Below are 13,196 nucleotides of genomic sequence, written 5' to 3'. Positions count from 1 at the left end.
AATACAAAATATAGAGCCAGCTATTAGAGAAGCTGGGCCCCCTGAGAGTCATCTCTGCGCTCTACACCCCTTAATCACTCGTTTGGTCACTCTGATAAGGAGGTGGAATGCTAAACAGATTTTTTAAATTCCAAGAGTTCCCTGCTCTAAATAGACCATTTTGTTGCACAGATGATGAGATTCACATATGACTTTCATATTTTTCCTTAGAGAAAGAGCTGACACGAGTTATTATTATTAAAAAGTTATTATTAACTTTTGGTGGAATTCTTCCTTCTTTGAAAACAGAGTCATCACTGGCTTGTCCAAGCCTTCACTAGGGGCAGTGGGTACGTGAGTTCTGTTCTTTCGTTGGTTTTGCTCAGACACAGCCTGGAGCACGTTTCATTCTGCTCTACCGTACAGCTATTCCCTATTACACTCACGATTTTTTCCCTAAACTTCAAAGAAGCAAATGGTGCTTGAAGATCTGAAGAAAAGACTCAGGTCTTTTATCAGTATATTTGTAGGTTTATTATTTCAATTGCTTATTCATTTAATTGTGTATCTACTAGGTATATGCAAGGCAGTGCCCTATGCAGACTAGGGAATAAATGAATAAAAAAACTCTCCCTGCTTTACAAGAAGTTTATAATATAGAGAGGGAGATGAGATGAGCAAACAAAAATGAAAACAAACAAAAAGTAAAAAATATAACAAGCATACTCTAGGCATCAAAGATGTATGGATAATGTGTAATTAAGTCTCAGATAACTTGTTTACCATTTCCGGCTTGAGGTGAATTTATTGGTGGATTTATATATTAATTTGGATTTTAAGAAATAGCAGAAAGGAGGGAATTCTAGGAGACAAAAACCTCAATAACAATGCAAAGTAGAAAGCTTTGAAACGTGATCAGGCAAAGGTGAGTAGGCCAACTGAAGTAGTTCTCCATCCTGCCCACACATTAATATCACCTGGGAAGCTTTTGAAAACAGAATGATGCCCAGGTCCAATTCCCTTCCCAAAAATTCTGATATAATTTTCTGAAGTAGGGTCTGGACACTGGCTTTTCTAATTTTTAAGTTCCCTGGGTAATTTGAGTGTGAGACAGACCTCAGAACCATGCTACCGCAGGGATGTGGAGGTGTCTGACACCACGGCATTGGGAGCTTTGAATGCCTGGCTAAGAAATATGCATTCTGTTCAGGAGAAAATGAGAAATCATGGAAGACTTCTGCACAGGAAGTGATGTGAGCAGAGTTGTGCTTGTGCAATATCAAACTGGCAGTTATGGTGGGGGTCGTGTTGCAGAAGGAAGAGGCCAGCAGCTGGGAGAGTATTTTATAGGTACAGTGACAGCACAAGAGAGACACAGTAACAGTAAGGAACGTGGAGCCATGGTAGAGAGGAGGCACGCTTTACAGGGTTTGGTGCCTGATGTGTGTTGCAGCTGAAGGAGAGAGAGGACCTGATGATGAGCTTTAGAGCCTGAGAGGCTGAGGGAATGTGGTACTAGTAAGAGGAACATGGTGGGCAAGAACCACAGATATTGCTGGGGTGGGAGATGAGCAGCTCAGTTCTATACATGTTGAGGCAATGGGACACACAAATCAAAACATCTATCAGGTACCAGAAAATCTGGACTCTCAAAATTCTGCCTATAGGAGACAGATTAGGATTAGACATTATTTAGAGGTTATATCCCCAGAGGAGATTTGTTTTTAATTGATATATAATTGACATATACCATTATATTAGTTTCTGGTGTATAACACAATGATTCAATATTTGTATATATTGCAAAATGATCACCAGAATAAGTCTAGTCAACATCCATCATCATACATAGTTACAACTCTTTTTCTTGTGATGAGAAATGTTATGATCTACTCTCTTGGCAACCTTCAAATATACAGTCAAGTATTATTAACTATAGTCACCATGCTGTACATTACATTCCTAGAACTTATTTATAACTGGAATTTTGTACCTTTTGATGACCTTCACCCATTTCACCCACCCTCTACCCCCATCCCTGCCTCTGGCAACCACCAATCTGTTCCCCAAAGGAGATTATTGAATCTGCGGTAGAAAAATTTCTTGACGGAGTATCAAGACAGGGGAAAAAAGGATGACTGGGGATAAATGTCTCGGAGAATGTCCACATTTGGAGGAAGAATATAAAGAAAGAGAGGTCAGAAAGGTGGGAGATGCAGAGAAGGCTGCAATAAGGAAGTTAATATAGAAAAGAGTTTGTAAGAAAATTCTGGACCCTATAGCACACATTCAGTGCCAGGACAGGTATGTATTCCACACTGGTTCAACATTTCACAAAGTTTGGGAAACACTGCCAGAGTAAGATCAGGGAAATTGAGAAATTACTTCAGTGAATTCACATGAAAGCTTAATCTGTAGTTTTTAAAGACTCTTATATAACTTTCGAGGAACAGTGATATTCCACTCATGCTCAGATCTGCTCTTCTCCCAAAAATAATGCAGCCATTCATATAGGGACTGGACTTCGTAACAAGAAAGAGTTTCTTGGTAAATTTTAAAAGGACAATTTTAGGAGGTATAGTGGGGAGTGGTGAAAGTGAGATCATTAAGGGTTAACGGAGAGAGATTGCTAAGGAAAAAATATCTACTTTCCTTAAGCCTTTGTTTCCCAAACTGTACTTTGGACATCCATGAAGAGATGCTGGTAGGAGGAAGCAAATTTGGCTAAATAGAGGATGAAAAATCATAGAGGGAATCCAGAGGGAAATATTAATTGACTTAGGGAAAGTCAAGTCTTAAAAGCAATTGATTCCGGAGGTTTCAACAATATTTATAATACGGAGACTGGAAAGTAAAAATGGTACAAAAATTAAGAAGTGGCCTTGAAAATAAGTTAAATGCTCCCAAACTCCTCCCAAATTGAGGAAAATGTCTAAAATATTTCAAGCAGCTAACTCTGATAAAACACTAGCATAGTAAACACACTGTATCTGGAATCCCCAAACTACCTTTTAGTGAATCCACATACTCTGTCGCTTGAAAGGTCCCATATGAGTTTGTTTTTCTTTCCTGGAGTCTTTCCTTAATCTAAATATATCACGAAAATTATTTATTTTTACAAATTAAATCTGCCACTCAAAGCACAGTTTAGTCTGCGGCAAAACCAAACAAAAATATCTAATTTCTTAAAAAAAAAAACAAAATTGTCTTTTCAATTCTAAAGAAATATGAAAAGAACAATGACCTGAAATAAATCACCCGTAAAAATGTCAATGCTGCATCCTTTTAAAAAATAAAAGTAGCAGAAAGTGCCTTTAAAAAAACAGTTCAGAGAAAGTATCTTCAAAGCTATATTAAACATTTCCCAGCTTTGGAAAATTCAAATACCCAATCTGGTTTCTATGAAACTTAAAAAGATCAAACAATTGGAAAGAAGCTAGGCTTGAAGGAGAAATGCTAGGGATTTCAGTAAACATCTGGTTACTATTTTCAATTGTAAGAACTAACCCACTTAAGGAAGCAGTTTACTTTCTTTGGAGTCAAAATGAGACACTGATTTTTTGGACTCTTTGCACAGTGGAGGGTAAAGAAAACATCAGAATGGGGAGCTCACTTGAAGCTCAACTTTTATAAATAAGAACGCTTTTTTCAGAGACTAAATTGAACTCAAATCCTGGTAGTATAAACAACTCAACTGAGTTGAAGTTAAATAAACATTCCTTAAGCTCTGGTGTGCCAATTAAAGAACAAATGATGTTTGGTCGTAAATACATCAGTAATTCTATAAGCAATGAAGAAAATAACAATAAACCTGAACACACAATTACTGTGTGTCATAATACAATAAAATAGAATGGTGCAGCCTTATAAGTTTCATTGATTCAATTTCTTTTTGTTTTTCCAGTTTGATTAACTAAAGGCACAGAAGTCCTCCTGATACTGTCCAAACCTATTACTTGCATAATAAAAAACATATGTCAAATGTGTTCTAGGCAAAATACTGACAAGGCAAAACACACTGTGCCTTTTAAACGTGACCTTTACTCTTTTCTCTTCCTGCTAAATAGTCGCACAGCATATGAAACTCAGGAAAGCGGCAGGGGTGCTGGTGTGGGGCTGGAGGGGAAAGAGGAATGAGAAGACGAGTTCATTAGGTTCTCAAGTTTTAAATGACCAGGAGAAGCATCTGCTATAAACATGCACTATTAACCAAAAAGGACCACCTCCAGTTCTGCCTCCAGATCCATGTTTCTCCACTCCTTCTTGGTTTCCCATTCCTCTCTTCTGCCCATAGGACATGAGACTAAAAGCAAAGACCAGAGAAAAGGAATTCCTAGAATGATAGAGTTTTAAAATCCTGTCTTGCTTTCTCTCATTCTGTTTGTATAAATGTTCTGGTACAGATTGGAAAAGCCTTTGGTGTTATTGTACTCATTCTCCTGAGTAGTAAAGTAACCCGCACAGTGGCATCCCTGACTGGCTTCTGTTTCAACAAAACTTCCTACTTTTTGAGATGGACTGTTCCATTGCTGGATAACTCTCATTGATAAAATGTTCATCCTTCAATTTGTCCTAGTTATGCCTTCTAGAGCTACTACAAATAAATCTTGTACTCAAGCATCCCATTGAACAGTGGGAATACAAAAATATTGGTCCAACTACTTGCAGGGCCGCCCAGAAACATTCTTTTCAATTGGAACAATGTATTTTCTCATTCCTGCTGCAGTTCTGGTTTCTGCTGTAACTGTAGAAATATGCCCTCTCTGAGCACACGTAAATAATTCTGACCCAATGATAAAATATACTCTGTGTCAGAGTCTCTTGGGCTACATATTATTTAGACTCTACCCTGGGAGCAAGCTAAAAACTTTTGGACAACATTTATTCTCTCTTAGGCCACTATTCCATTCTATGAACTAAAACAATGATTTACTAAGTAGTATCTGGATGATATGAAAGAGAATAATTTGATGGTGCCTCTATCTTTTGCCTTAGAGACACGTATGTTATAAAAATCCTGGGTCATATGATATATTTTTCCAAAGCAAAGGATTGGAAGAGCATAAAAATGAGTATTTTATGCTACGCTAAGAAAAGAACTAGAGAGCTTAATGTAGAGGACACAAACAGGACCTAAATGACGTGATGGGGTTTTTGACCCTTAATGCTTTGTATGTTCACGAGCAGCAACACTCATATGCTTACTTTTCCTCGCCCTTTACTGGAGAGCATTTTTAGGTAACACTACGTGTTCCATTGTTTTATGGAATATTAAACCTTCAGTGAATCAATTATCACCTCTAAGCAGATAATCCACAAACCTACATCTCTTGTCCTGGCCTCTCCCCTCGCTCCAGTTTCTGCTAAATACATCCAGATGAAAAGCTCATGGCACCTGAGACTGAAAATGTTTAGGACTAAACTCATCCGCACTCCCCCAAAACCAACAGGCTGAGTAACACTGGTAAATGTGACAGGAAGTCTTGAAAGCAAAAAAGAAAAATTCTGAAAAATGGACACAAGCATTAAAAACCTCAACAGTATGGAATCCTTTGATGTATAGAGTATTAGCCCTATATCTTAGTATTAGCCCTATACACTACCATATTTGTGGCTGTGTTATTTTTATTATAAAAGCAGATTTGAGCATGAGTAGAATATTAGTGTTCCTATGACGTTATATAGAAATAAAAGGTTTATCAATTAAGTTTTAATGTGACTTCTCTGAAGTAGTTCACTATTTAAGGGACCCAAATATTGGTGTACTATTTCATCTACATTTATTTATGTATTCAATAAATATTTATTGTGTGTCCCTATGTGGAGGACATGGTTTTAAGTGATAAGCAGAATGACATGGTTCTGACCTCAAGGAGCTTACAGATTTTTTAGAAGTAAAGTTTTTCTTTCCTAACTGAATGACCCAGGAGAGTGTGTGTTGGAATTTCAGGAGGGTTTACAACATGGACCTTCCCAAAAGAACACGTAAGTTGGGAGCAAGTGATATGAAAAGTTCATTTAACCCAAAATACCCAGCAGCAGTACCCTTATGCTACTTCATATAGAACCCATCTTAAACATACCTCTTCACAAAGGCATCTTTGCAATCTCCTTTCTGTAACTAGTTCTTGACAGCAGTAACAATATTATCTCATTTTTGGAGTGCCTACCATGTGCCATTCTCAGAACTATCTCAAAACAATCAATTTGAGGAAAAGACAACTAAGGTTTTGATAAGTTAAGTAACTTGGTAATATAACCATTAAAAGGTAAAACCCGGGGGGCCAGCCCAGTGGCGTAGTGGTTAAGTTTGGGGCACTCCACTTCAGCGGTTCAGGTTCACGAGTTCAGGTCCCGGGTGCGGACCTATGCCGCTTGTCATGCTGTGGCAGCGACCCACATACAAAATAGAGGAAGATTGGAACAGACATTAGCTCAGGGTGAAACTTCCTCAAGCGAAAAGAGGAAGACTGGCAACAGATGTTAGGTCAGGGTCAATCTTCCTCGCTAAAAAATAAAAAAAAGTAATAGCAGGGACTCCAACTCAGGCTCCATCTTACTCCAAAGCTTATTTTTTTTGATTACCACCGTCTACTACCTCTCCGAAAAAGCAATTATTGTGGTTAAGCTCTTCTTACTTATGGGTAATTTAAATCTCAACTTCCTTATGACTCCTTTTTGAAGACAAATAAACTAAAGAAAAATTTGAAATACGTTTTCCATTACAAAAGTGAAGATTGGTGTGTAGTAGATGTTTCTTTTCCGTACAAACTTTGGAAATAGCTTTTGGCAAGTAGCCATTATAAATAAACCTTCAAAATTAGGCTAAATTTCAAATGATACATGGATGTGTCAGACATTTTTAAGAGTGCAAGTAAATTTAAATAAAAATATAGAAGGAAAGAAATCTTAAATTATAAACAGGGAAGGAAATAGGCTTTTTCTTTTTTAATGTATTTTCCACAACATTAAGTAGTGATCTATATCTCTTGCTCTATTAACTATATCTACTATATCCAGAACACAGTAGGGTAAATTACAGTGTTCTTATTAAGGAGGAAAAAGCTGTGAAGTAACATTGTTTAAAGTACAATTCTCCAGAACACGATATATCAAGTTTAATATCAGTAGAAATATCGATAAATACTATTTATTCCAGTACTAACTCTAGTCCTTCCTAGAAATGCCTTTACTATACCATATTGTAATGTTATTCTCTCAGCTCCTATTGGAAAGTTACTATATGAACCAAAATATGACATCCACTTCATTTGCAATACAGATGTTGCTCTGGCCCTTGACCCATTACATAACTTTGTGTTGTCTACTTACTTTGAGAAAGTTGTTTTAAATATACTACTTGGGCATATGGGAGGTTAGAGGAAGGAACTGTAGTGGTCCCTTCTTCCTCAGAGTAAAACTTCTATTTTCCTTGTTGCTCTGGGTACTCGGAGGCTCAAGCCAAAATCAAGCTTAAATTATGGTAACTAAGAGGAATATCCAGTTTGAGCCATAATTTTATATTCCCATTTTAGTAATTTTGTTATTATATGTTCTACTGTAAACCATCAAATCCTTTTTGAATGAGGTTTGGTACAAGTTAAAAAACTAAACTCTCTCAGTCTTAGAGTATAATCATCAGCTTGGTATGAGGTGAAGTGACATAGAATTAGTGTCTATACATGGGTCAGCAAACATTTTCTGTAGAGTCCAGTAATAAATATTTTAGGCTTTAAGAGCCGTACAGACTCTGTTGCAACTACTCAACTCTACTGTTGCAAAACAAAAGCAGCAAAAGACAGCACGAAAACAAATGTACGGCTGTGTTCCAATAAAACTTTGTTCACAAGAACAGGCATTGGGCCGGATTTGGCCAGTGGGCCATAATTTGCTGACCCCTGGCAAGAAAATTGGTATGGTCTTTCACTTTTTGTATTTCTTCAAAAAACATTCCATGTAAAACTCCCAAGTTACAAAAACAAGAGCAATCTGAAACCATAAAAGTGACTCCAATTCCGTAGCTTTGCTAGCAGGTTGGCATTTGTTTTTCACATGGACTATATAATACGTTTAATTTAAAAATGTGAGGTTGACAGAAGTGGACAGAAAATTGCTAAACATGCACTACCCTTCAAGCATACATAAATAATTCTGATCCAATGATAAAATCTAATGAGTCAGAGTCTTTTGGACCACATACTACTTGGATGCTACCACGAAAATGAGTTAAAAACTTTTGGAAAACTTCTGCTCTCTTTTAGGCCACTATACTCTTCCATACTAAAGCACTGATTTACTAAATAGTACCTACATGCGAGGAAAGGGAATAATTGGTTGGTGCTTTTATCTTTTCCTTTAGAGAATTATATGTTCTTACAAATGCAGGGACATGAGATATATTTTTCCAGAGCAAGGGACTGAAAATCCATAAAAGTATATGTTTTACATTCTGCTAAGTTTTATAGGCCTGAATCTGTGAAGACAATTGTCCTTGATTGTCCTACTATTCTCAAAATCAGCTTAAAGATGAAATCCTTGTAAATATCTATACAGTTAAGTCTTAAATAGTGCAACAGCATTATAGCAAGCAGACTTTTGCATTGTTTTATTCCCAAAACTAACTCTAAATATTGCTATTCCTTGCATCAATAATCTATCTCTTAGGATGGTGTTCCCCAAACTGGGCTACACACCAGAATTATCTGTGCCCATTTTTAACATATAAATTTCTGGGCCCCACTCCCAGACTACTGAACGAGAAAAATATTGGCTGTGCTTTACTTTGTCTCCTCCCAGAATTCTGATGGGGATGACAAAGTGATTAAATTCTCACCACATACTATTGTGAAGTAAATATCATTATTGCCTTTAACAGATGAGAGAACTAGGGCTCAGAGAACTTAACTTGCTCAAGATCATATATCCACAGCCCTCTAGTCTTTCCTAGTAGAGCCACTAACTTCTGTTATATCACCAGAATGGAATTAACCAGAGGAAAAACATAATGCCCATATTCTAATTTAGGACCCCAGACTGCTTTACTTTTCCTTTCAATAAATGTTTACTAAATAAGTACTAGGAAAACTAAATACAATATAAAGCCCAATGTTACTCTACAAGAACAGATTATACTTACTAGTGGAATGTTGCCTGCCTGGCCCAGGACCCTTTTATTTTTTTCTAATTTTTATCCATTTCTGGCCTCAATAGGTTAAAAAAAAAAAGTCTCCCCGAACTGGAAAGAGGCCACCTGTGCTTCAAAGGGTGGCACAAAAGAGGTCAACAGATGTGACCGGGGCCAAGTCAGGAGAGGAGCAGGAAAGCAGGTGGATGGCACAGGTAGAACAGAAAAAATGCATTCTACATTTCTTTTCCTATGACCAAGAATGTATTTTATAAATGTGTCAAATTTGCACCTGGGCATTTAGTGACACTTGTGGGAGTATTTATTTTGTTTTTAATGTAATATTTTCTAATTTCAGGTTAGTAAACTGCAATGGTAAAGTGAAAGATAGGTGGAGTAGGTCTCCAGATTGTTCTGAATTGCTTCTACTTCTCCCAAGCTGCTCAACCTGGGGAGATTAAGTTTAAATGTGCCAATATAGCTTCATACTTTCTGCTGTTGTACATATAGTCAAATAAGCGCACGGTGAACTTGTGAAACTAAAGCAAAACAAATTCTACAAGAATCGAATCTCTAGAAAATATTTTCTGTAGTGAGTGCCTCAATTCAAACATAATTTGTAGATTAAATTTGTAGCCATAAAAAATAAGCTGCAATAAGAAAGCGGTGTTTTTTTAGGTTAGATAATCAAGGGAATGTTAGATTCCCGTCACAGAACTTTTTCATTTCAGGTATTGGATGCACATTGCTCTCATAGTGAAAACTACAAAATCAAATGAAAAACCAGAAATCAATTTTCCATACTCATGAAATTGTGAAATCGCTACCCTTTCTTCAAGCCTATCCAGGAATAATATCTTATTATACAGAGTAGAAGAATACAAAGAAAGAGGTAGGAAGCGGATGTTTTAAAAGGTGTGGGACTATGGGAAAAGGGAGCCAGACCAGCACTTATACTGACAAATTCTGGTGACACCATCTAGTTATCTTGTGCCACTGGGCCTAGCAACTGCTTTGGCTGCCAGATTCTATTGCCTTCAGGCTGTCTTTCACTTCTTTGATATTTGGAAGCTGCAAAGTAATCCTCCTCTTTCTTGTAAAACTGACCCAAGGACATCAAGGGAGAGAGGAGACATTCCCTGTGTTTTGCAACTGGAGAAAACAGAAGTTGAAATGCACAGATGATCCATGCTGCGGCTGTACACAGTCAGTAGCAGCACCAAGGAGGCAGAGGAATATAGGAATTTCAGACCATAGTGTTGTGTTATCAGGGCCGATGCTTTGCAGGACTCCAGGAGCACAGCTCACGTGGCACGCACGCGGTGGTGACACAGTCGACCGCCTGGCTCAGTGATAGGCTACAATATTTTATGGGATGAGAGGGAGACTAAACCTTTCATATCTTTCTTTAACACCCATAGCTATTCTGATAAACGGTTTTCTGACACTCATTTATGGATGTTCCAGAACTTTAGATTGGTCATTTTGTTTCTTACTTGAGGAAGATTAGGTCTAAGCTGACATCTGTGCCACCAATCTTCCTCTACTTTATATGTGGACTGCCGCCGCAGCATGGCTGACAAGTGGTGTATGTCTGTGCCCGGGGTCTGAACCCGCTAACCTGGGCCACCCAAGTGGAATGCATGGAACTTAACCACTACGCCATGGGGCTGACCCCAGATTGGTCCTTTCTAGTAGAACCAACCCCAATGAGGTTTGCAAAGTCTGTCTTCAGCCCTCCTCAATATTCTGGAGCTTTCACTTTCCCTTTCGTTTTTCTCATTTGCTTTCAGAAGCCCAGCACTCTAGATTTCCATGCTACCCCTATGGGGCATGGACCACCAAATGGATTCCTGGACGTGCCCTGCCTGGCCCATACTCTGCACATTTTAAAGACCTTTCTTTTCATCAAAGTGGATGTTTTGGGCTCTATTCCCTGGGAACTTTGCTAGCTAAGTTATAAGTTAATTAGTTGTTAGTTGTAAGCTACTAACTTTACTGCCAACATGGTAAAAAGTGAACATGGTAAAGGGTGATCACGGCTAAATGTCCCTCGAAAGCTCATTCATTCAGCAGCATTAACTAGCACTTTAAAGAGCAAGGGAGGCATTGCTAAATGAAGAAGCGCTATGAGGATGGCAAGACTGTCGAAATATTTAAATGAAAAATGAAAATTATTGTGACACCACGATCTGACTATCCTCTCCCAAAGGAAACCACTGAGATCAGCCTTTGATTCCAGTTGCTTTGCCTCTCCTCCCTTTTGCTAAATAGGAAAATAGACATATTGTGCAATCAGAAAGAGAAAAATCTAATTGGCTCGTGCTCATTGAGTGTTTCACATCCTTGTAGCTCTAATAATGATAGAGTAGTGCAGGACAAGGGGCCAAAAGAGAGACTGGGGCAGCAAGGAGGGGAAGAAGAAGCACACAGAAGTAAGAGCTGGAACACAGGGGTTCGAATCCTGCTCTTCCCTCACCCCGGGCTTAAGATATAGGGTGAGTTGCTCCCCTTCGAGAAGCCTCAGCATCCTCTTCTGGAATATGGTGGGGGGAGGGGAATTAATATTTCTTAAGCTTAGGGTACTCAGGGGGCTTCAGTGAGCATTAAATGAGGTCGTGAAGACAGAATACATCACATCCGTCCCTCAGTTAGTTGCTCAAGAAATGTTAGCTGTTACGTTATTGTCCTTTTTGACCCTATCATCTACTCAACTTTCTTTCCAAATAACTTGTTTAAAAACTTGCCTCTTATTTTTCCCTTCAAATGATAGAAATAAAGGTACTTGACTAGTAATGGCACGTGTGATAAATATCTATACTTCTTTCACATTGAGAGCCAATCTGTGAATCACATTTAAGCTGGCTCCTCGAAACAATTTCCAGCACATTCTACTTGCAGTCAGATGAAGTGGCAATTTTCTTAAAATACGGAGCCATTTGGTGCTGGGCAGAACATGTATTCAGGCTCATAAACATAAACATTTTTTATGCAGCATTTAAACATGAACTATGCAACTCCAAAATGCTACAAAAATATAAACAAAATCACTTCAGGAATAAAGATATATAGCTAAAGAAAAATTGTGAGGAAGTGGAAAAGGAGCCAAGTTTTCTACAATGCAAGAACGTTGATGATGGGTAAAAATTTGTTTCTGTGAATTTTTTTAGAGGCAGGTAGTAGCACATTCTCGAAATTGTTTAACATTATATGTCGAGGAACTTTAGTAATTACTTCTTATTCTGACCTTTCTCTAGCAGCCCCAGCCCAACACCAGCATCAAGTCTTTCTTCAGCGATGACAACCGTGTAGCGATGCTGAGTGAGAATGTGCTGGAGGAACCGAAGCTCCGCTTTGCTGTAGGAAGGAGGCCTGTAGAGTACGGCCCTTCTGCCATGGCTGCCAAAGTGTGTCTCAATTGATTCTTCGATCTGAAAAAAGAAAGAAGGCATAAAAATTCAAGAGGAAAAAAGTAGCGCATTTCCCCTGAAGGACATCATTCATGCAAATCAAGGGCCATTCAGAAAAGTAGTCTTTCAGTTTCCCTCCAGAAACGAAAGATAGATTCTCTGAAAGGCTGACAAGAACAAAGATGACCTCATATGCAAGAACTGAAGGTGAACTGAATTTTTCTTACTGTTACAGAAAGATGAAAATTTTAGGCCATTAAAATATAGAGCTCCTGAGGAATACCGCTGCGTAGAAATGTAGAGCTCTACTCTGGCTGAAAATATAAATTAATAGCACTGCCTTTCATCTGCATTGTGCTTTTATAAAGTAGTTCCAGCTGCATTATCTTTTAATAGTTCCTTTAGGTAAACACGGTAGAGAAAACAGACTCAGAGAGGATGGCTTTTGTGCTGGAAGGACACGTTCGGGAAGGGTAGAGTTCAGAGGCAATCTCAGAGCTCTCTGGAGATACACAACGCTGCTGCTCCTCTCAAGTGGGACACAGCAAAATCTGAACGCATCTCAGTAAGGCAGGATGGCTCTTCATGTGAGAAGAGAACAAGCAAAGTATCAGAATTTTATGTGCTTCCTTCAATAGTTTATTGCTCCTCCAAATAAATATTTCTCTTTCTCACAACGATGT

The 13,196-nt window shown here is 38.2% G+C and overlaps 1 protein-coding gene across 2 annotated transcripts in view; it reads right to left on the bottom strand.

Moving 5' to 3' along the window:
* CPED1 (cadherin like and PC-esterase domain containing 1) overlaps nt 1–13,196 on the bottom strand; it is a 265,453-nt gene that overhangs the window by 226,823 nt on the left and 25,434 nt on the right. For both annotated transcript variants that reach the window (XM_014785341.2, XM_087430096.1), the window contains one exon: nt 12,351–12,534. In XM_014785341.2, the coding sequence (XP_014640827.1) occupies nt 12,351–12,534 (184 nt within the window). The remainder of the gene's footprint in view (nt 1–12,350; nt 12,535–13,196) is intronic.

The sequence above is a fragment of the Ceratotherium simum genome, chromosome 1 (assembly GCF_057802395.1).
Source record: "Ceratotherium simum simum isolate JZ-2026a chromosome 1, ASM5780239v1, whole genome shotgun sequence".
In the NCBI taxonomy this organism is placed as follows: domain Eukaryota; kingdom Metazoa; phylum Chordata; class Mammalia; order Perissodactyla; family Rhinocerotidae; genus Ceratotherium; species Ceratotherium simum.
The sequence above is the reverse complement of the archived record's forward strand: the minus strand, read 5'-3'. Positions and strand labels throughout refer to the sequence as shown.